The sequence below is a fragment of the Elgaria multicarinata genome, chromosome 11 (genome assembly GCF_023053635.1).
Source record: "Elgaria multicarinata webbii isolate HBS135686 ecotype San Diego chromosome 11, rElgMul1.1.pri, whole genome shotgun sequence".
Taxonomy (NCBI): Eukaryota; Metazoa; Chordata; class Lepidosauria; order Squamata; family Anguidae; genus Elgaria; species Elgaria multicarinata.
The window spans coordinates 16,690,926-16,714,238 of record NC_086181.1 but is presented as its reverse complement, the minus strand read 5'-3'; the positions used below and the strand labels follow the sequence as shown (position 1 = coordinate 16,714,238).

Sequence of the window (23,313 nt, the reverse complement as noted above, 5' to 3'; positions counted from 1 at the left end):
AATTATTATTTTTAAAAGGGGCAACTTGGATTGAAATTATACAGTTACGCACACCCTACTTCCCTCTGAATATAGCCTCAAATCTCTGAATGTGGTTGGGGAACCAGGGCCTACAAAGATCATACTTTTATTTGTTCTAGAAAGGGACTCCTGATTGCTTTAGTATGTTAAAGCTGCAATCCTATCTATGCACAATTATTAAGTCTTATTGAACTTGGTCTAAATTAACATGCTTAGTATTGGGCTGCTACCCTAAATGTATACTGAGTAGACATATATTGAATTAGGCAAAAATAATTTTAATATAAGGAGAACACATTCTATTAACTTGAAGACTTGGTAAGCATTAGAGAAACTGCAAAGTTCCTCTGGATAAGCATATGCATCCACCAGCACCCCGGCTACACACACAAACATACACAGATAATTATCCAAGTAATAAAATGTATGAGTTGCATTGGATTAGATTTTTCTTGTTTCCTAGTAAAATACTATCAAATAGGCGTACAACCAATTAAAAATAGCATGCAAACTATAAAAGAAATTTAAAATACTCCATCATTAAAACAAGACCAATAAAGACATAGAAAAGAACAGTCAATATTCCCCCATCCTGAAGACTCACCCACCCAAAAGGATTATTGTTTGTTTGTTTGTTTCATCTATTTTTATCTGTTTCATCTGTTGTTGTTTTTCAGTTTCCTGGATGAGAGGTGAAGTGGTCATGAAAGCTTTCCTGGGCAGATGTTCCAGAAGTATGGTGTCATTACCAAGAACTCACCCAGTTCACTGCTAGTTATACCTCAGATAGTGGTGGCAGCCCCAACAAGAGTCCCCTCTTATGTCTTAATACACCGAGGGAGGGTGGAAAATTAGGGAAGAAGATGTCCCTTCAAATTACAGGTCCAGGGCCCATACTGCAAATATTAAGGTATCAAAACTCAACAACAGTACTTTAAACAGGGCCTAGCAACTTACTAGCAACCAATGTAGTCATCTGAGAATTGGTCCCTCAGGCCAGTTTTAGTCAGTAACTTGGCTGTTATATTTTGGATCAGCTGAAGTTTCTGGACAGTCTTCAAAGGTGGCCACATGTAGAGTATATTACAGTAATCTAATTTAGAGTTTACCAAGCTATGTAGGGCTATGACATGATCTTTATCATGCTCCATACATCTTTATCTTGATGTATGAAGCACGACTAGAAAACGGCACCTCAGGCCATAGCTATCAAACAAGGTTAGGTCCAGCAACATGGAGGAGCTGTAGACCTCATATTTCAGGAGGATTACAGCCCCATCCAGAATAGACTATTTAACTAGCCTATTCCCAAACTGACTGGCCCACCTACCATCAATAAGTCAGTCTTAGCTGGACTGCGCTTCTGTTTATTGGCCTTCGTCCAGCTCATGACTGACTCCAGAAAGCTGTTCAAAGTTTCCAACACCTTTTCAAGATTTGAAAAAGATATAGCTGATGACACTGAACTCCAGGTGCTCAAATCACCTCTCCCAATAGCTTCATGTATGTGTTGAATAATGTGGAAGACAAGATGGAACATTGCACCACCACACAGGTTAGCTCCCATGAGGCCGAGCACTACCTTTATGGAATCTAGCAGGTAAGAGCAGAACCATGGTCAAACAAGGCCCCCTACTTCCCGCTTAGTTGGGCAATCCTGAAGAATATGATAGTAGATGATAGTGCTGGTCAGGACAATCAGCAGGAATGAAAAGGAGGGAAGAGATACTACTATATTCTGCTCTATAAGTACATGTGAAAAATTAATCACATACTTTCTTTTTTTAAAAAAAATATTGACACTGTTATCACTCTGTTGGGTTGGGTTGTTGTTATTTTTGAAGTGCCACCTTCCCACTTTTAACATTTTCTTGTTTTGCTCTGTATTTACTACCAGAACACTTGTATTCTAGTGATAGTATTATTCTAATATCGCCTGTATTAAATACTGCCACAGCCTGTAGCAATTCTCAGTTTGATACAACCTCAAGATAATTTTGTCTCATCTGAAGTGAGGCACACACCTCATCCCTTCATACCATCCATGAGACACTTGTTCCAGAACCTGTCAGATAGCAAAGATAAATCATGATACCTGAAAATAAGGTTACATCCCAATTTTCAAAGACAATGAATTTAGTGCAGTGTTGCGCAGCCATTTGAACAGGTATTTGTTTAGATACCACTCTCAGCCCTCACAGGTTTGTTAGGTGGATAAAATGAGATGAGAATATATCAAAATAGTTACAATAAAATACAAAAACATGTTAACCTTTTATTAGATGTGCCGCAGCACAATCCTATGCATGGCTACTTAGACATAAACTTCGAGTTCAGCTGGACTGTGTATAGGATTGCAACCTTAACTGTCTTTCACCAATGTGGCTAAATATGTGAACCTTTGGTTTTGTATGAGGCAAAACATATGGACAGACCACAGGAGTGGGGGAGGGGGCATCGGGGCCTGCTGCCTCAATTTAAAATTGGAACAATCTCTATTGGACTAATTTAGTTCAAATTTGTCAACAATTTTAAAAGAATCAGTATTTTAGTCTGGCTCATTAATTCAGAGTACAGTGATAACTTTACATCATTCCACATATAACCTTTATCTGAAGGAAAATTTAAGGATGCAGTGATAAAATGTGGTGTCTGCCTGTCTGTCGCATAACATTGTCTATAAACCAATTGAAACGGAAGTGTTCCTGTAATAAAATGCTTGTATTCAGAATTAATGGAACGTTATGGGTAATAATAACAAGGCAGCATTTAATCAGCTATGTTTGTGCCACAGATCAAGAAACAGAGTGAGGTGCTTTTTATAATTAATACATTATTTTGGGTTTCCCCCCCCACACACACTGATTTTGAACATTTCCTCCTTCATAGAAATAAAATGAAAAATCAAGACAGAAGTGTATCATAAGGATATTCAGAATATCTATAAAAACACGTTTCCCCTAATGAATTAAATATCCTCCCAGCTACAAAATATCCAGGGATATTTGAAAAGAATGGAGCGTAGCTCATAATTATAGAAATATGATTTAGCATTAATCAGTAATGCTTTCCTTTTGTTTTTGTTTTGTTTTCTTATTCAGGGATGTTTGTATATTGTATATTGTTTTTTCTTTATATACCTATACAGACAAAATGGTTTTGTTAGAGAGAATATGTTCATGCTTCACGGAAAGAGTGTGTGTGTGTGTGTGTGTGTGTGTGTGTGTGTGTGTGTGTGTATATATATATATATGCGCATTACGGGCACTTCTTTACCATAGGGAAATGTTCTTTCTCTCATTAACCATTCATCCGACTTAGTTAAATGTCTTATTAGCTCTCCTTATAATACATCCTTTAAATGTCCCGCCTTCTTGCCTCCCCCTCCCCCTTCTGCTCAAGCCACGTACTGCTGCGCTTGTTGTTCATAATTCTCCCGCCTTCCTGCTTGGCCCCGCCCCAGTCATGAATAATTAATTAACAAAACAAAAACGAAACCCTCATGGAACTTTCTCTTCCCAACGCGGAACGTCCTTGGTTAAAAAAAAAAAAATGCTCGCCGCCGGGCCTTTCCTTGCAAATCGCCCCACAGAAGATCAGTCCTTTCCCCCATATGAATAATTCATGAGGAGAAGACCGTAAAAAGGGCGCCAAATGGCTCCTTCTTCGCCTGCCTTTACAAGCGCAGTTTGAGAGGAGGCTGTCAGTGGGAGGCTGGTGGCTCCGATGTCAGTGGAGCTGTAAATCCGCTCTGGTTTCATTCAGAAGTCTAAAAGAACTAGCCAAGGTCCTGAACATAGTTGAAGATCGGGTTCAGCACCTGGGATGACTGATTCTGACTGAGACCCAGAGCGGATTCACTGACAATGGAACCACCAGCCTTTATTTTGCCTTTGTGTTGTAACTGCTGCTAAAAGGGACAGGGTTTTAATTTCTGCCAGACTTGGCATTTGCCAATTATTATCTCTTACTCTCAAATGTTTGAGGAGGTAGGTGCCCTCCAGGTGTTTTGGTTTACAATTCCCATAACCCCTTACCATTGACCATGTTGTGGTTTATGGGAGTTGTAGTCCAAACTATCTGGAGGACTACAAGTTGCCTACCCTGTTCAAACGTAAGCCTATGCAGCAGGGTCTTGCTATTTACTGTTTTACTCTGTACAGCATCATGTACATTGATGGTGCTATATAAATAAATAAATAATAATAATAATAATAATGTGTCAAAACGTGTTTATTTCCCTAAAAAAAAAAAAAGCATGGGGGCAGGGCAGGATGTGGAAAGCCTGTCCTGTCAGCTATGTCTAAAGACCTCTTCACACATTACAGCAAAAATAATTTCTGTTGTTGGATGACTAGAGTTTTTCACATGTTCAGTGTGTGGCATTGGGGATTTCACCCTGTGGCTCCTCTCATCACAATGTGTTGAATGATCTGAATAGAAGTTATGAATAAACAGGCTGTACATATGTAGGCTCTCTTCTTATTTATCATATATTTATTTTAAATATTTAAATACTACCCTCCATTAAAAAAATCCAGGGACAGATCTATACCAAGCAGGATAAAACAGTTTGAAAATTGTATATGGAGTGTGTCCTGGGCCCCAACAGTTATCACTACTGTTACAAACCATTTTAAAGCAGTAGTGTATAGTAGAGCCTGCCCAGGTACAAAATTCATTAAAACAACAATTAAAATTGAAATAAAAATCTGCAACAAAACAGGAACTAAACCAGGCATTAAAATCAGTAAATGGTTAAATAAGCATATTTTTAACAGGTGCTGAAACACCACCAGGTTTGCCAGCAGTCATACTGTGTGGGGGAAGAGGGGGAGAATTCCAAAGGAAGGGCACCAGGGTATCCCGCAAAAGGCAGAAATCCTGAACACCAAGCTTACTTCAGCATTTCAGGTCGGTTCAGAATTTAGCTGGATGGCATGGACATTGGGACAGGAAGGGGAGAGATGTGGCCCCTCTCCCCCGGCCCCGCATTCCTAAGCTTTTGGAAAGGCTTGTGTCTTTTCTGTAACATTTTAATTTCATTTCAAAATTGTGCATTTCAAATTGTGTGTTAAACACATCCCTGCATTTGTGTAACAAGTCACATCAGTCATTATCACCATAAAACTAGCTAACCTTGACCAAAGACATGTCTAATTAGGAAGGCTCTTTCACCTGTTTCCTGAAATTACAGAAGATAGATTCCTGTGAGTCTCTTTAGGAAGGGAGTTTTGCAATTATAGCTTCATGACTGAGAAGGCCAAACTCCTGCAGATGATACCTTCTGAACAGATGGAAGGAACCTGGATCAAGGCATCACTGGTAGAGCTTAAAAGATGGGGAAAGGTGCGCCTTGAGGTAAAATAGGGCTGGGATGATGTTCTATGGTGTTATGTCATGTATCCCTACCTGAAAATCTATGTGGCATTAGATATATTCTCAAGATCACCTCTTTATGTGGCGGGAGCTATGTAGTCTCCAGCAACCATGCCATCCAAACCTTCAGCACACACTAATGTGTGCATGTTGATCTCCACAAAAAGAGGGATCCTAGACAAAGATTTTCCCTTTGTGTGACAGTGCTCTATGTGATATGTCTGGGCCCCTTTTTGTGTGCACCAAATGTGTGGGTGGCAGGAGGCAGCGATAGCTCATGCAGCCCCACAATCCCCTCACACATTCTTTGAACATGCAAAGAGGATTTGTTTGAAACACATACAGCCCCGCTAGTAGGGCTGGCCCTATCATTAGGCAAAGTGAGGTGGCCACTTCAAGTGTTAGATTGCTGAGTGGTACAACATGGACAGAGCTGTATGTGCCATGTGACTACTCTGTGTCCGCTATGCTACTCTGCTGCCCTTAGGTGCAGTGAGGATGCTGTCCTGTCGTCAAAGTTGAAATAAGTTACAACTGCCAGAGTAATCAGCTGCTGAACATGGAATTGGGAGGGGTGGGGGTACCATCTTGCCCTTTGCCTCAGTCAGCAAAACATTTTGTGCTAACCTTACCCCCTAATGTGGAAAACCATTAAATAATTTATTTATTTATTTATTACCTGCCTCTCCTTTTGGACCGAGGCAGAGAACAACATTAGTACAACAAATCAACACATCTTAAAAAATCTTGGTTTCACATTCATCTGGGTAGGCCTGCCAGAAAAGGCTAGTTTTTAAAGCTGTCTTAAATTCAGAGAGAGAGAGAGAGAGAGAGAGAGTGAGTTAAGGTTACAAATCTCCTCCAGTAGGCCATTCCACAGTCTGGGGGGCGACAGAAGAAAAGGTCGTCTGGGTAACAGTTGTCAGCCTAGTTTTGGCTGACTGGAGTAAGTTCTCCCCAGAGCACCTGAGTGTGTGGGGTGGACTGTATGGGAGAAGGCGAACCCATAGGTAACCTGATCCCAAACCATGTAGGGCTTTAAAGGTAATGACCAACACTTTGTACTTTGCCCGGAAACAAACTGTCAGCCAGTGGAGTGATTTTAATGTACACCAGAGTTTGAAAGGCCTGTTGCCACAGATGTTCTGTTGCCCATTCCTGTATCTGAGATGGAGAAGCCACAATAAAGCACCACAATGTCACAGGTTTAACACTATCATGACACCTGCAAGCAATTGCCAGGTTGCTATGGCCTCTTGGCCTAAGTAAAGTTCCATTGCCCGTGTCTGTAAGGTGTTGCCTTCTTGTGTTGATCCTGGTCCTCTGAAGAAATTCACATGACGTGCCACTTGTATAAGGGCACATTATATTTTACAAGCTTCATTCAATATTTTAACTTTATGTTTGGGAACTATGTATTCGGTAAAGATCTACCACCCTTTGAAGAAGTTCATTTCTCAGGATGCCTTGGAGAGAAGCCATGAGAGTTAGAACAATTTGTCTGTAGTGCAGACATGGAACATCTCCACAATACATAAAACGTATAACAATTTGTATAACTTCAAGTGGATGTCTTTTAAAAAACCACTAGAGGTCCCTTCTAACCCAAAATTATGCTAGATTGAGCAGTGCTAGTGTGTGGGAGTCTGGAGGCCAAATATAGGTATAACATTTTCAAATGAAAGCATTTAAATCTGACTGGATGTTTCCTTTCACTCCAAGGGCTTAACCCTATGCATGTTTAGACAGGAAATATTAGGGGGTTGGCTTAATTTAGGGCTTGATCCTACACGTATAGGGTCAAGCCCTAAATTAAGCCAAAGAGGTACAGGATACATAAACTGACCTAGAAAAACTGTCTGAACTACTGTCACAGTTGCCAGAGTATCGTTTGTTGTACTTCATGGGAAGGACCATTGGTTTACTACTTCCAATGACTATTTTAAAGAGAAACTGGAAGATTACATTTTCTTTTCAATAAGACATGTAAAACTTCAACCTTTACGGATATATTTGAATGCCTGCTTTTTCTCCAATGTTGTACCTCCAAAGTTAGAAGACCATTTCTGGAATGTAGTTTCTAGTAATTAGGGATTTGGTTGTTATCTGCACTGCAGATTCAGAAGGTTATGTTTGGTGCAATGTTGGCCCATGCCTAGAGTGGGTTTGCCTTCCGTTGACAAAAGTGCTCTGCTGACAGAAAATTTTGGCACTGCTCACACACATACACAACACAACTAACCCATTTCAGCAGGGTCCCCCAACCAAATCTGTAGTATTTTAAGGGGGGCTAGAGGAGCTGCTGTAGGGAAGAGGGAGCAGAGAGGTCCACATTTGCCAGACTAGTTGCACATGCCTAACACTGGATCCAAACCAGAGTGGTTGACTTTGATTATTTTCTCCTTCTGGTGCTCGTACATTAGAAGTCATCACAAGTTGGGGCAATTCTGGGGTAACTGAGCTAGCCACTATTACCCTCAAAAAAATTCTTTACCTATGCTGATTTGTGGATGTTTTCAGCACAAATCAGAAAAACAGCACAGATGTCTGAAAATGGCAATGAAGCATAGTAAACAAACATCAATTGCCATTTTTTTTGGGGGGGGGGGCTGGTAGTCAAGGGAAAGCACCAGCAAATCAGACCCGTCTGTGTAAATGTTTATTTCACTGACAATTCACTAATGGCCAACCAATGCACACAATAGTTGCACTCTCCATGTACTCAGAGCAATACAATTCCCACACCACACTTCTTACATGCTTTTTGTAGGGAAAAATACCTACAATTTTTAATTCATTGACAGTATATACAAATTATATGTAGATGCTTTCTCCTACATGGGGATTATCCACATATGGGGGGAAATGTCATTTGCTTTAGAGAAGTGGATCACTAAGAACACCTTTGCTTGCTTGTAATTTAGGGTTTTGAAGAATTATTTATTTATTCTGTGTATTGATGTATTAAGTTTAGATCTTGCCATTTTTTTTATCATGGAATGAATTCAAGGTGGTGTACAGCCGTCCAGGTGCTGGACAGTTCAAGACCTGCTTCACTTCAGCAAGGTTGCTGCATCATATACCTCCAGGACTATGACCAAAGATGAAATGTAAGTAGGTAGGAAGGAAGTCTAGGAATTGTAGAGCTGTTGAGATTTAAATGATGTGTATCTTTGGGCCCTGTAACTAAAATAAACAAAAAGGACAAGGTCTCCAATAACAATATTGATATGAACACTCCTGGCGTCGGAGACCTACAAGATAGCAGTGGGCCAATTAGTTGCCAAATATTCCTATGGCATTGTTGGCTGTTTGGTGACTGGTTTGGAAAGTATTTACACATTCTGGGAAGGGTGTGCTGCAAAAATCAGGGACTACTTTACCTTTAACCAACTAATAAAGAAGTTATCAGGACCAGTACACCAATGTTAGAAATGTTAAGACATACCCTGACTTTTTCTCTGGAGCAAGGCAACGACAGCACATCTGCCGCCTGTCGTCGCTCCAGAGTGGCAGATGGCGACCCGATTGGGGGGAGGGGCAGCAAGCCGAAATGGATGCATGGACGTGCAGTGGCACTTGTGCGGTGCCACACAGTGGCGCACAGGGAGATGGCTCCTCCTCCTCCTCCTCCGATGCAAACCCCATGCTTGTTCCTTGGAGCTCCATCTGACAAGCATTTTATTGCACACTCATTACTGGGCACTCACAGAGTCCCAGTCCTCATTAAGTCCGATTTTTTTAAAACTCCGAATTGCTGCTCTCTCCTGCTATGTGCAGGAGAAGCAGCGCCATTAGAACAGCGGACTCAGTGGGCCTTGAGCTCATTCTGTACTTCCTCTTTTGAAAAGAGGAAGTAACTGAGGAACAAAAACACCAGCTGAGAAGCAAAGGTAGAGAGCGTGTTAACCCCTGGTGTGGTGTGATGGAGCTTTCGGTGTGGGGACAACCCCACAAGAGTGCAAGCTTGGGGTTTTGGAAGCTCGTGGCACCAACGTGGTGCCATCAAAACAGCCCCATGGTTCGTTAAGGTTTTATGACTCTGAGTTCAGATCTTGAGGACAACATGGAACTGTCTTTTCCAGCAAGCCTCCCACAACTTTCTCCTAGCAAGGCTCCATGAGTAAAAATCCAGTAAGGAGAAAAATAAGCTGGGAGAGGAGTTCTCATGGTGGGAGAGAGAGGTGGTAGGTGGAGAAAGGGTTTGGCATCTCAGTCCTGTTTACTGATCTTCCACTGGAAATAACTCCCAGTCTGCCACTTTACAGATATTTAGAGGCGACCTGTGCTTGAAGGCATAGTTAGCTGCTGCTGCCACATTTAGTGGCTTCCTTAATCTACATCAGTTTCAAAGCAAAAGAAAGAAAGGCCTTTGCTGCCTAAAAATAGGCACAGACATTATGAAATGCAAAATAGAGAAACTACAACTCTAAACATTTGTGAACTATACCAATTTTACAGAGAGGGAGGGTGGGATGGCGCAAATGAGATATGAGAAGATGAGGGCATATGCAGATAACAACTCCTTCCAGTCTTGATTTGTTGTTTGTGTGCCAAACATCTAGTGTAGGAATTTATGGCCAGAAGAACATTGTTCATTGGGGAGGCGGGGGTTCAAGAACCAATGTGTGGGGTCTGAAGGTGTAGACAGAACAGCCTGGGTTGGACTGACAATTGCCATGGAACAGGTGAGGGAAAGGTAGGAGGCTCTTAATGAAATCCAGAAGCTCAATTCCCCTGACTTCCCCCAATTGTAGCAAAAATATAGCATTTCCTTTATAGCCTCCTAAAAATGGTAGCTAAGGGGGCTGTAACAAATGGTAGGAAGGCTGAGCCCCTTCTGGTTCCCTGTAACTTGAGCACTGTGCCAGATACTTGGACAAGCAAGAGCAACATAGAAATCATGAGAATGTATAGTCTGTAATGAATACATGTGCACTGGATACCTACTCATCTGTATACCTATATGTACTGTATGCCTATATGTTAACTATGAAATCTTGCAATTTCACACAAATCTGAACATCAATTATTATTGTTGCTTTTTTATTCTGAAAATCAAAGCAATCCCCCAAAGTACAAGTAATTAATATTTTATAATATATATTAGTATCAACACTGCAATCCATGCAGACAATCCATACTAAATGCCTTGCCTTAAGCTTTCCCACACCACCCTCCAAATTGTATTATGCCATAGATTCAAGTATGTAGAAAGAAATTAGGCCTTGCATTGCTATGAGAGATAAATAATTTGGTACTTAGGACCTGCTTCCTGTGGATATCAACTGAATGGATTCCTTACTTAAAGGGAGCTCCTAATTGGGGCTTTTTGTAGGATTAGATATGGTCAACACATCTAAATCCTGCCATTTTCATGCCCTGGTTCTTTAGCTAGCCATGTACCTCCAACTGATACATAGAGTTGATGTAGGCCAGCATTATGATTCACAGAACGGTTTGCACATAATGCTAACCCATGGGTTGTTGTGATGTGCGAACCTGGCCACACTAATAGACCATAGTTTGTTAACTACAAACAACCCAGAAAGAGAACCCATGGTTTGTTGTTGGGTTGTGAACTCTGGGTAGTTTAAACCAGGAGTTGTCATTATGTGCAAACCCAGAACCATGGCTTGTTTCGCTAGGCTACAGAGGCAGTGGACAATTGCAATTAAAAAGACCTCAGGTGCTGTACATGCCAGTACTACAGCACCACAAAAGCATTTGGGATACAAGGAATGTGTGGGCAAAGGAGGAGGGAAACAAGCTACCCAGGGATTGAGAAAACAAACCCTGTTTGGTTTGGTTGTCTTCCAAACAAACCCTGGGTAGGGCAACAAACCATGGGTAAAATAAACCAAGGGTTAGCATTGGGACAGTTCACATGTAAACAAACCATGGGCTGTCAGGGACAAGCAGGAAAGAGCGGGTACACTGCCTGCAGCCACTTCAGCTTTTAATCAACAACCTACAATCGGCTGGTTTGTTGGTTGTTGAGCATGATATGCGAACCTAATCTGATGGGTTATTTAGGGGCTAAACAATCCAGCAGTTAACCCAACAACAAACAAAAGGTTCATCACTGGGTCATTCAGTCCCTAAAGAACCCATCAGTATGGGTTTGCACGTCATGTTTAAAAACTTACAAACAAGCCAATCATAGGTTGTTGAGTAAAAGCAGAAATGGTGGATAGTGCACTTGCCCTGTCCTGCTTGTGCATGGCAACCCATGGATTGTTTCAACCGTTGTTGTTGTTACATGCAAATGAGGTCAATATGTGTGAACTATGTCATAGTGTCAGCACAGAACACATAATTCCTGCTTATGTTCTTCCAAATCAGTACTAAAATGCCCAAATAATACCTTGTAAAGACATCCTTATCTGAGAGTTGAAGAACTGCCTCTCAAGTTCTGCTTCTCTTTATTAAATTCTTTGAATTTTATGACTCTGGCCCACTCTTTCTAAGAGAGGTCAGTGAACAAATATATGATCCTGTCCTTTTCTTTCAGGGATCTCTTCTTCACCCCAGCCTGACACTTCAGCTGGCACACTACTGGTTTTGATAAATTAACAGCATATACACTGTCCTTAGAAGGATCCACTAGGATGTGAAGTTGGACTGTGCTGCATCTTACATGGGTTTCCCCCCAAACTATCCTTTAAAAAATCAGCTTAGCAAAGGACGGAAACCTGATAACAGCTCCAATTTCACTTTGCCTATATCTACATCTCTATATGGCTATACAATTATACAAAATCACTTATGTACTGTACATGGTTATAATTTGCTCCTGAGGAAACCCCTTAGGCAAACAGGCTCAGCCTGGACTTGGAATGGGGCTACAGAAGTTTAGGACACATCCCCACTAAGAATGAAAAGTGACATCATCTTTTCCCCCCAAGCAAAGCAGCACAGCTGCTATAGTTCTCTATATGTATACTTGCTTTTATTTTGTGCAATCTCTCCATACACCAAGGGAGGCCACCATAATTGCATGGGTGGGGGTGGGGGAATGACCTCCACCCACGCAGCTCTCAGCAGGCCAAATGACATCAAAAGGGGCTTAGCCACTCCGATGGGGAACCTCTGCAGGTCGGAGGTAGCCCTCCCCTGCCCTACAGCCTGGGAAAGTATACGGTTTTTGTTTTAAACGCTCAGAGCCAACCTACATGTTACTTTAAATCAGAAATGGCAGTCTCTGCATGATTGCGATAACAATATGGTATAAGGAATTTCCCACACCCCTGTCCATGGCAGCCAATATGTGCAGTGTGGGAAGTGCAGAATGTGATGACATCACAGCATGTGCCTGCAAAATGTTACCTGGAGAAATGGGAAGGAGATGTGGCTTGTAACATGTGGATCAGCCCTCAGAAAATATGCAAAACCTGTGCAGGCACATACTCCTTTCTGTGAAACATGCAGAGATGCTCACAATAATGTCAAAACATTACCAACAAAGAGACTTGTGACATCTTAAAAACTTACAATTTTATTTTAAATGTAAAGACCAACAAATTTGTTCTGGCATAAAGTGGACAATGCATCTTTTATAGCATCTGTCCATGAAAGCTTATGCAACAATAAATTGGTTAATATTTAAGGTACCACAAGACTCTTTGTTGATTTTTATGCAACAGACTAACATGGCTACCCCTCTGGAAATACAAAACATTAGATATAGTTTGCAATAAGATGTAGATTTTACCTTAGGAGGGAGCTGGAGCTAGTGGCAAAATCTGGGATTGAAAACTATGCCTCAGAACACATAGTGCTATTTATGATAGAGGAATCCGCACTAGACTGAAAAATAGTTCAATAACTTTTCAGGGATGCGTACCAGCATTTCACAGGTATGCTTTCCCACACTATCAGATTGTGGAAAATATTGGAAAGCTATGATACAAGCAGATCAGAGAGAGAGAGAGAGAGAGAGAGAGAGAACAGAAACTCAAAGAACTACACTATTTCCAAGACGTTAAAAAATCTGTATTTTTATAGATGCCATAAGACTCCCTTTATAAGAGACTGGGTCCTGATCCCAACTTAAATGTAGTAGTTAATGGGATCAGAAATGGTGCTGTGTGGGGACGGGGAAGGGCAAGAGAATTTACTTTCTAGATCAACAGGATGTAACTTGCCCTCCATTAAATTAGGTAAACTTTTCAGCTCCCCACTGATAGGCCCCCATTTTATTGTGCTACTGAAACCAATGACTAGAATTAGCACTTTAAAATCAGTAAAAAGACAGAAAATAAAACTAACGAACTAAACCCTAGAGCCAATTGTGAAGTGAAGCTAGTAATTCACAGCAGAAATAAGATGAGTCGTGCTGTTGTTTTAGCGTCTGATGCCAAGTTTGGTACATATTTTATCCTCTGGCTGGTTTAGCTGTCAACTAGGGGCGATTACTGTCAATGGCAGGGCCTCCTTAATTAATGTTTTCCTTCTCCTGGCCTGAATTTATGCTGCCATTACAGATAAATATGAAGGTGGCATTTCAGACTGAGTTTAAGCTCCCCCAAGCCACAAATGTCAAGTGCTGCATCCAAAAAGTGAGATATTCAAAGAGTGCAAGTCAGACCAGTCAGACCATGACACTATTAGGCATAACCCCGAATGGGATAAGCCCCTTGAGGGATATTGAAATAGTAAATTTCAATATTTCAGCTGCAGAGGTAAATTTTCCCCATTCCTGGGACAGCTTCACATATTTGTTTTCCCACCATACTGGGGCTTTATAAAAATTATGTGTGGTGCTCCCCATAACGTAAAGAGACGACCATGCATTTTTTGGTTATCTGTACCATCTAGTTACAGTGCCTGGAAAAAGCAGGAAGAGCAGAGGCTACATTTCATTGGTGCTATAAATAGCTGTGGATGGCTACACCTGACAAAACCTAGTATGAAGTGGGTCGCTACCACCTCTGCAATAAAGCCTTTACTCCTTATTGATCCATCCAGTGCCCATATGCCAAATTTGCATGCCTTTTCCATGCTTTTAGGTCCACACGTATCCATTTTTATTATCTTTGGGAACTTTCTTTTTAATTGTGTTTACTATCCCCCCTTTTCCTCTTTTACTATTTCTTCAATTGTATTCATCATGAAATAAACAGAAGATGGGAAACACTTGATGTTTTAAAGGTGTAGGAGCAATAATATAGAAGTATTCTTCAGCACTGATCAGCTTCGACAAATCCCTCCTTCTCATGGCCAGCTGGCTCTACTTCAGTATATGTAGAGTGGTTTCTGAACTTCATGGCAGGCCACTGGTGCGGTCTCCGCTGAGGGGTGGGAAAAAGAAGAAGACCATCAGCATGTGAAAGAAGAAGGAGTTTAAACATACACACACTCTGATCCTATAAAGTAAGAGTGTTAAAGATCTTTCAGCCCAAGGGACAGATTCTATTTTGGAGAAGGTCTCCAGGGCTACTTTCCAGTGGTGCGGGTAGCCAAAGGCAAAAGGGGTTAGACCAAAACACGAGCATATTTTAGTTTAAAATAGGGATGTCAGAGGAAGTCGTTTGTGGGGGTGGAGCTCAATGAGATTCCCTTGGTTTGTCCCCCAGACTTGGGTCCATTTCCCATGAACGTCCAAATTCAATTGATATTGAGTCGGGCCAGTTTGTGGATTTCCCCATATTTTTTATTTCTGCAAATAGAGATTTGCGCAAATTTCAGCCACAATTTGCGCGAATTGCACAAATTATTTGTGCAAATTTTTACAAAATACAAAAAGTTCCCAGATTTAAAAAAAACCCTGCGGCTTGGCCCACAAATGCGAGCCAAGCCAGGCACACCGGGGAACTCTTATCAAGCCAAAACTGAAATGGATTTTCCAGCGATGGATATCCCCTGCTTAAAGTACTTACTGATAGGCATTTCAACCTTTCAGAATGACAGAAAAACTGCACAAAAGCCTGGAAACCACCAAACAACCAGTGGTTCTGAGCTTCATTTTCAATAATCCACCCCTATGTTAGATGCGAAATCTTGGGCAACAGGGAGGTGCGCCCCCAGGAGTTCCCCCCATCCCACTAGCTTCTTTTTCTGTTATCTTCTCCACTGATGGGGATAACAGAACGTAATTAATGGCGGTTAGCCTTTAAATATCCCGCAAAGAATTGAACTGTCGCAAAGATTTTGAGCTATGCATTTCTCAGGCAGGAGACCATACTAACCCATAACCAGACATGCAGAGGCTTGATATTTGGGGTGCAATTTGAAAGTGCCATTTAGTAATTCAGTCCTGCTTATTTCTGAGTCGACATGCAGAAGCCCTGTCCAGCTCAGAAGTAATTCTGACTAGTCTTAAAATGATAACGATCACATTTTGCCCCACCCACATGGTAATGGTGGTAATTTTTCAGTTTGGCCCATGGACTTGAAGAGGTTCTCCACCCCTGGTCTACAGTTTGTCATTTTCTCTGCTAGGGAGGTATCGCAGTTTAGAGCAGGGAAACAGTACACCAGGCCTCAAGTAGTTGTAAATTTTGGTCTCAATTTTTAAAAGAAAATTATAGATCCCACAAACCTGGGAAGATTGAGAGGAGAACTGTCTCTTAAGCTCACCTCAATGAAGAACAAAGCAGCACTGGAGGTAGGATTGTTGCTGATGTAGATGCCGGCAAGGATAATAGCTGCGATGAGCAGGACGGCCAAGACAATCCCAACAATTGTTCCTGTATGGAGCTGGGAGCCCACTTTCTTTGCAGGGAGTTCATCTCCCAAACCTGCAGAGGTTTTCAGGAGAGAAAGAGAAGCATAGTTTATGTATTCCTCAGAGATAGCAATCAAATTAAACAAAAAGGGTAAAGAAAAACACACAGACACACACACAAAGATTAATGCAGTAAGCCTTCTTCAATTATAAAGTGGGGGTGAAGTCTTGTTGCAGAGAGACCATCTTGGGCACCATTACCCAAAATGGATCTAGGTTGGATCAAGCCATTGTGAATCACAGATAAATATTAGGAGCCTTCTGAAATATGGTTGAGCAAGGGTATTGCTTCTGGGGATGTAATAAGGCCATTGTGAATTCAGAAACTTTTGATACTATTTTTCTTCTTCCAAATATGTGCAAAGGAATTCTGTGGGGCCAGACCATATTCAAGCAGGGGAATGGGAGGTGTTGGGACTACAGCAGCCCCTTTGCAACAGAGGGTTGAACAGTATGGACTTGCAAACCCTTTCAGGTTTGTGAATTTAATTTTAAAAAAACAAAACCCATAGCCAATCCATCTGGAACTGATAATGATACTGCAGATAGGTTTTGTTTATATATATTGCATTGTTGTGTTTGGGTCAGTGGAGCAGAATTTGGAGAGCTGGGGGCTCATGTTATGGGTATCTATGCCAAAGGAATTATTGCCAAATTATGAATTCCCTCTTTCTTAGAACAGGAGTATTCTGAAATGAGGCACATTTCCTAACTGTCTCCTATTCCCTATAAAGGGTACTAAGATACGAAGCCCCAGTTACGTGGCACCTGGTGATAATAACATAGTGGTTCCTTCCCTCTCTTTTCTGCAGCAGTAGGTTGACTGTACAGACTGCATTACCCAAAAGTGAGTTGTTGATGCAAAGTCCTCAACTAACTCATCCTGTGTTTTCCTTTGAGTGATTTCAGCCCCTGCATTTTTAAGTGGCAAAGAATCCATTCAACTCCTATGCAACTCCAATGCACATTCATTTTTAGGGTTTACACACACACACACACACACACACACACACACACACTACAAAATAGTATTTATGAGTTCTCTCTTTGTCCAAAGGCATCCAATCTGATGTACAACATTGACTTGCCGTATCGTTCGTTTTATATTAAAACTCTAAAATGCACATAATTGGTAAATGGCAGCAGCACAGATATATTATAAAAGGAGTATCAAAATCCAATACTAAAATGACAGGCTATTAATTTTATTTTTCTCAAAAGTGCAGCAATAAGACATACAGGAAGCTAACAGGACAAAATCAGTAGTAAGGCAATAAAAGCAGAGGCAATAGTGATAAGACAATATGAATGAGGAATATAATCAGTGTGTCCAACGGAGTTATTATTTGCAATATTAAAGCCCTTTGAAATAAAAAGTTCTGCTCCTGCCTAACAGCAGAATGCCATTACAGAGGTGGTCAGGCAAGTTTACTGGGTATATAGTTTACAACATGGGTGCCAAAACAGAGAAGGCCGTGCTCCTCACCCTTACAGACTTTATCCGGGCAAAATATGGAGCATAAAGCAGGCCTCTCCCTTGGGGAACTGCAAAGAGCATGTGCATTGGCTTGGACACAAACAGGCAATCTATCTGGTTGAACTAAAACAGCCATTATCTGCTCCTTGAATCCATATCCTGTCAACAGACTGGATTGCAGAATTCTTTCCCAAGCTCCAACCTCTAGACTGTTTTCAAACGTAGCCTTATGTGTAATAAGTTGCAGTCATCTAAATGGGAAGTTACCAAGGCATGGATGACAGTAGCCAAATCCCTTCCCAAGAAAAAAAGCCAGCTCACCAGCTGCTCCACCATCTGGGCATTAAACAGCAAAATAGGGTCACAAATCTTCCCCAGCTACAAGCTTGCTCCTTCAGTGGGGAGTTTGATAACATTTAGCACAGGCAATTCCTTCAGCTCTAGGGCTGACCTATCAACACCTCTGTGTTAGCTGTATTTGGTTTATTGGCTGTTGCCCATTCTATAACAGACTAATTCAGGGTTGCAGCAGCTGCTCCTAGCTGGACAGTATCTCCCAGAGGTTGCACGTTAGAGCAGCCAAGACGTATCTCAAAGCCCAGCATGCAGATTGTTCACTAGGGCAACTAAAGGCACCTCTGTCCCCAAACCTGGTCCAAACCCTGGTTAGTATTGGTCTAGATCAGCCTTCCCCAAGTTGGCGATCTACAGATCCCCTGGAGTTGGCTCACCACAATCCCTTCAAACAACCTCATCCAGCAGTGGATGTTCTGGCCCTAACCTTTAGTTGTCAGAACCAGTGATGATTTCTTCAGGAGAGGGCATAGGGTGGCCAGGTGTCTTCTTATACAGAGGACAGTCCTGTCCAGTTTAAAGATAATGAACCATAAAAACTGTTGCCCATCAGTAGCACCTGGGCAGCAGACTGAACTGACAGGTATACAGGTTGCTTGGTTCCCGTCTTCCACAGCATAGTGATAGTACTATATTTCTATTTAAATTATAATAATTATTTCTAAATTTGCAGCTATACATGTAAATTAGCCTATGCAAAGAGTATTCAAATCACCGTCCCTTTTTATGGTGATGCATTTCCTCTTTTTTGGCAATTCATAAGTGACCACCCTAAGATAACATCACACTTAACACCACAAAAGGCCACCACTGTTCTTCTCCCCACCAGTTGTGCTCCACTGAAATCAGCTGAGCCAAAACAGGCAAACCGGCTACCAGCATCCTCCAGTCAGGTCTTGATGTCAAGGTTGGTCTGCCATTAGGCAGGTCGAAGCAGCCACCTCAGGCAGCTGATTCTGGGTGTCATGGAAGGGTAGAACATTGATGTCTGCAGAGATTATTTTTATCTTGTGAAGGAATGTTATGTACCAGGTGAAAGGTTGAGGAGCACCCCTCTTGAGGACTGCCCCTCTGACGAAAGTGGCTACATGCCAGACATTCCTTAATGGCGGACACCATGTGCTAACACACAAAGAGAAAACCTGTAACCAATGAGGCGTAGAACGTAACCTATGTCTCATGAATGTAAATGCCTTAACTTGCTAGTGACACTTTAACTTGCCAACCCAGACTGACCAATGGGGTTTATTAGAATGTAGTGACACTGACCAATGAAGAGACTAACACGGTTGGCTATTTAATTTTTGACTGCCATTTTTAATTTTTTAATTTTATTTTTATTGCCAGGGAGGGACAAAGGCGTTTGTTGGATTTTATTAATTTATTTTACCTCAGATGGCAAAATAACTTGATTGGCCTTGGGTACTATGTACCTTGATGGTGGGAGCATTTGCTGCTCTGCCTCAGGCAGTATAATGCCGTGGGATACAAACCAGGTCAGTGCCTTCCTCCACAATTATATCATGGAGGACAATTATTTTATTAGCATTTGCCAGCAATAACAGCAACTCCGAGAACATCTCGTATCCCAAAGGCAAACACTATTCCCAAACATATACATGGCCACAAAATTGGGCCCCAAGAGAGTTAGGCACTTACCTTCTCCTTCTGGATTCTGGTTCAACTTTGTGTCATCTATAAGAAAGAATCAAAAGCAAAAAGAGGTCATGGGGTGGCTTAACAATTCTTCCTGATCCAGCATGCGTCTTCTTATCTAGGTCATTTGCTCATCCACTGATCTGCATACATGGCTGATTTCGACAGGGGAAACACACATCTGAAGAGGTTATTCCAGCAGGGTGGTCATAAATCCACTCTTATTTTACCATTGCTTCCTGCTTTTTTTTGGAAGGAATAAGTAAGAAAGAAGAAAAATTTCTCTCTCCTCTGACACTTAACAACATCCCCGGCAGAAAACATTTGGACTCTCTAGTTGTGTACTGTGGAAGACACAAATGTCATCCAAATAACTAGGATGTCAATAACATAAATATCTCCACTGGCTGACAGTAGGAGACCCCAAAAGTGGGTCATAAGGTATTGTCACAGAAATAATGTCAATTCCTTTCCAGTTTTGCATCACACAAAAATGCCATTATGAATGTCCATGTTGCAATCTATCACACCCACACACCAATTACCATCTCTTAGAATAGGAAAGGCCATGTCCCTACGAGGGAAGCTTGGATGCCTAAGTTTCAGTGACAATGCACCTTCAAAGATGAACAAAATGGTGCATTCAATTTAAATATAAACTCATATTCTTGCTGGGCTATGAATCTTTTTTTTTAAAAAAGGGGGGTCTCTACCATGTATTATATAATTCCCCTTTCAAATGTATATTCCTTTTGGAGAGGAGGAGGAAAAGGAGGCATAGATTTATTTATTTATTGTTTCTTTCCAAATGTTTACTGTTATGTGCTCTTTTGTGTATTTTATTTTAGAATAAATAAATGCAGAAGGAGAAGGTAAATGCCTAATCCTCCCATGGCCCACTTTTGTGGGAATGTATTTGCCTGGGAATGTACATGTCCTGAGGACATGAAATACTCTCCCTCATAATCACAAACTGTATGATAAAATATGCTGTTAAAAGGCCAGGGATTATTTTTTAAAAAAAACAAAAACCTTCACCTTGCACCAAAAAGAAAACAAAGCAGGTTCCATTTGAGCCTCTTGCATGGAGAGGGTTCCATAATCAAGGCACAACCACCAAAAATACCTTTCCCCTAGTTATCATATGCCATATATATGAGCATGGGTAGGCTCATATGGAGATAGGCCATGCAGGGTTTTAAAGGCCATCAATAAGCACTTTGAAATGGATTTGAATACAGAAAGCTTTTCTACACAAGGCTTCTAATTAGCTCTTAATTTGCTGTATCTGTTTCGGTTTTGTTGCAGACTGCACGAGGAGCATTTCCTTTCCTGCTTTTCTATTACATAACCTCTAGGTGGCACTGTGACATAGTGGAATAGCACAAACACATAAGTGACAAAAATGGTTTCTATCACAATTAAATGCCGCATTTTCCCTGCTCTAAAAAAACTCAACAAAAGTGCTCATTAGATACAGAAGAGAAACTGGAAGGTCACAGCATCATCTAAAGAACTCGTAAAAAACTGTGGGTAGTGAATAACAAATGCCTCATGTAGAAAAGCCCAGAGGATGCTTCTCGACAAGGCCTTTTTGCACTGTCACCCTGCCTAATTTACAGAATTTTATGGAGGGTGGCCAGATAAATTCATCTTCCACTCATAACCCTCCTGTGTTTTCCCACTGTTTCTTCCATCTTTTTTCTTACTGTGTAAAATCTGTTAAGTAAAAGTAGATGGAATAGTTTCACAATGCTTTCCATGTGTTAGTGCTTAAGAGCCCTTTGGAAGCACCCAGAGTGGGAACCAGTGGGGATATTTCAATATTGTCAAGATATGTTCCCAATCTTGCAGTTGTATTATGGCAGTTTCCAAACTGTTTTCAAAGGCAGCCGCAATATATTACGGTAGTCCAACCTGGAGGTCACAAGCACAGAGATAACTGAAGCTCGGTTCTCTCTGTCATGGAAGGGAAGTTGGCACACCAGCCAAATCAGGTGAAAGATGCTCCTTGCCACAAAGGGCTCTTGCACCTCCAACTACAATGTTGGATCTAGAATGAATAGTCAGTCCCCACCTGGTGGCCTCCAGATGTGTTGGACTACAACTCTCATAATCCTCAGACAGCATGGCCATTGAACATGATGACTGATGTAATGAGAGTTGTAGACCAACACATCAGGAGGCCACTGGGTTGGGATAGGCTGTTTTTGTTCCTTTAGGGGATGGGAGGTGAACATGTAGCCCTTCAGGTGTAGTTGGACTGCAATTCCCATTAGCCCTAGCTAGCATAGCTAGCACAGCACCTTCAATGGTGAGGGATGATGGGAGTTGCAGTCCAACAATATCTGAACATCCACATATTCCCCTTCCTGGCTTTCAGGAGAGTGTGACCTTATCCGAAACTAACCTGGGGAAATTATGTGATTTGGGGTGACATTTCCTTGCCATTGTATATGTTTATTTTGTCTTAGAAATATGCCCTCACAATTCAAACCATGCAAAGAACAACATTAGCTTTCCATTGTTGCATTGGGCCTGGTTGAATCTTAATTTGACCCACATGGAGAACATTTATAAGAATGAGCAACAATGAAAGAATGATAAAGAACTGTCACCTCATGGTGCCATTTCCCCTTAACAAAAAAAAGTTTTTTTTAAAATGCACCTTCAATCAATGCCTCAAGTGGATGGCAGCTAGGAATGGTGCATCACACCTAGACTATTAGTTAGCAGTGGTGTTGCTAGGCACATAAAAGATTCGGGGCCCAAGCCCAAAGGACACAAATCTACATAAAACCTGTATATGCTAATTTATATAAATATAGGCACATTTAGAAATAATTGTGATGATTTATTTAAATTTTACAGGAGGCACAGCCAGCCAGTTAATTTGTCATCGAAATAATCTTAAATAAAATACATTCTTCATTTAATTTGCATCCTGCCCAGCTCATCCCAATCTTTTTCTTAGCTTAATAACCATGCAGTTGAAGATTTTTGTATGTGGTATGTTGCTGCATGTGGGGGAAGCAGAGAATTAACCCTTCCCTCTCCAGCTGCTAATTAAGTCAGTGGCGTAGCGTGGGTGGCCCTCAGGGGTGGTTGTCCTGGGCGCAAAATTCTTAGGGGCGCAAAAATTTCAAAAAAAGAAAGAAAAGAAAGTAGTAATAATAAATAAAAAAATTAAAATCTGTGTAGATCCAGCTGTGTAGACGGGGCAAATAAACGTTGCCATGTAACATTTTACAGCATTTTTCTTGTTGCGCACGGGTCTTGCAGGCTGCATTTCCTCCCAAATGGGCCTCTCTAGCACACGTGTTGCTGCTCTGGCTACCTTCTAAGTCATTCGGAAGGAGGACAGAGCAGCGATGCGTGTGCTAGAGAGGCCCGTTTGGGAGGAAATGCAGCCTGCAAGGTGATCAGTTATCATATCAAGGTCATCATATCAGCCATGATACTAAATAAAAAAGAATCAGGTGCACAATGCAGGAAGAGGAGGAAGATAGAGCAGGAGCAACAAACTAAGCTAGCTGGAAGCCTGGACAGGTTTCTTGTGAACACTGCTGAAAGTACACCAGGCTCACCAGCAGCACCACAGGAGCCTCAGGAGCCTGCTCCAGTGTCAGTGGACACTCCTGTTGTCGCGTTAGAAGCAGAGACAGCTTTGCCTGAGGTTGCTTCTACTTCTGCTCAG

General features: G+C 41.5%; 1 protein-coding gene across 1 annotated transcript in view; it reads right to left on the bottom strand.

Moving 5' to 3' along the window:
- Positions 1–10,374: 10,374 nt before the first annotated feature.
- PLXDC1 (plexin domain containing 1) overlaps positions 10,375–23,313 on the bottom strand; it is a 73,138-nt gene continuing 60,199 nt past the window's right edge. Inside the window, exons 12-14 of the mRNA XM_063138688.1 lie at positions 19,620–19,655; positions 15,982–16,142; positions 10,375–14,693 (exon numbers count right to left, since the gene is read on the bottom strand). Of these exons, the coding sequence (XP_062994758.1) occupies positions 14,583–14,693; positions 15,982–16,142; positions 19,620–19,655 (308 nt within the window). The 3' untranslated portion in view covers positions 10,375–14,582. The remainder of the gene's footprint in view (positions 14,694–15,981; positions 16,143–19,619; positions 19,656–23,313) is intronic.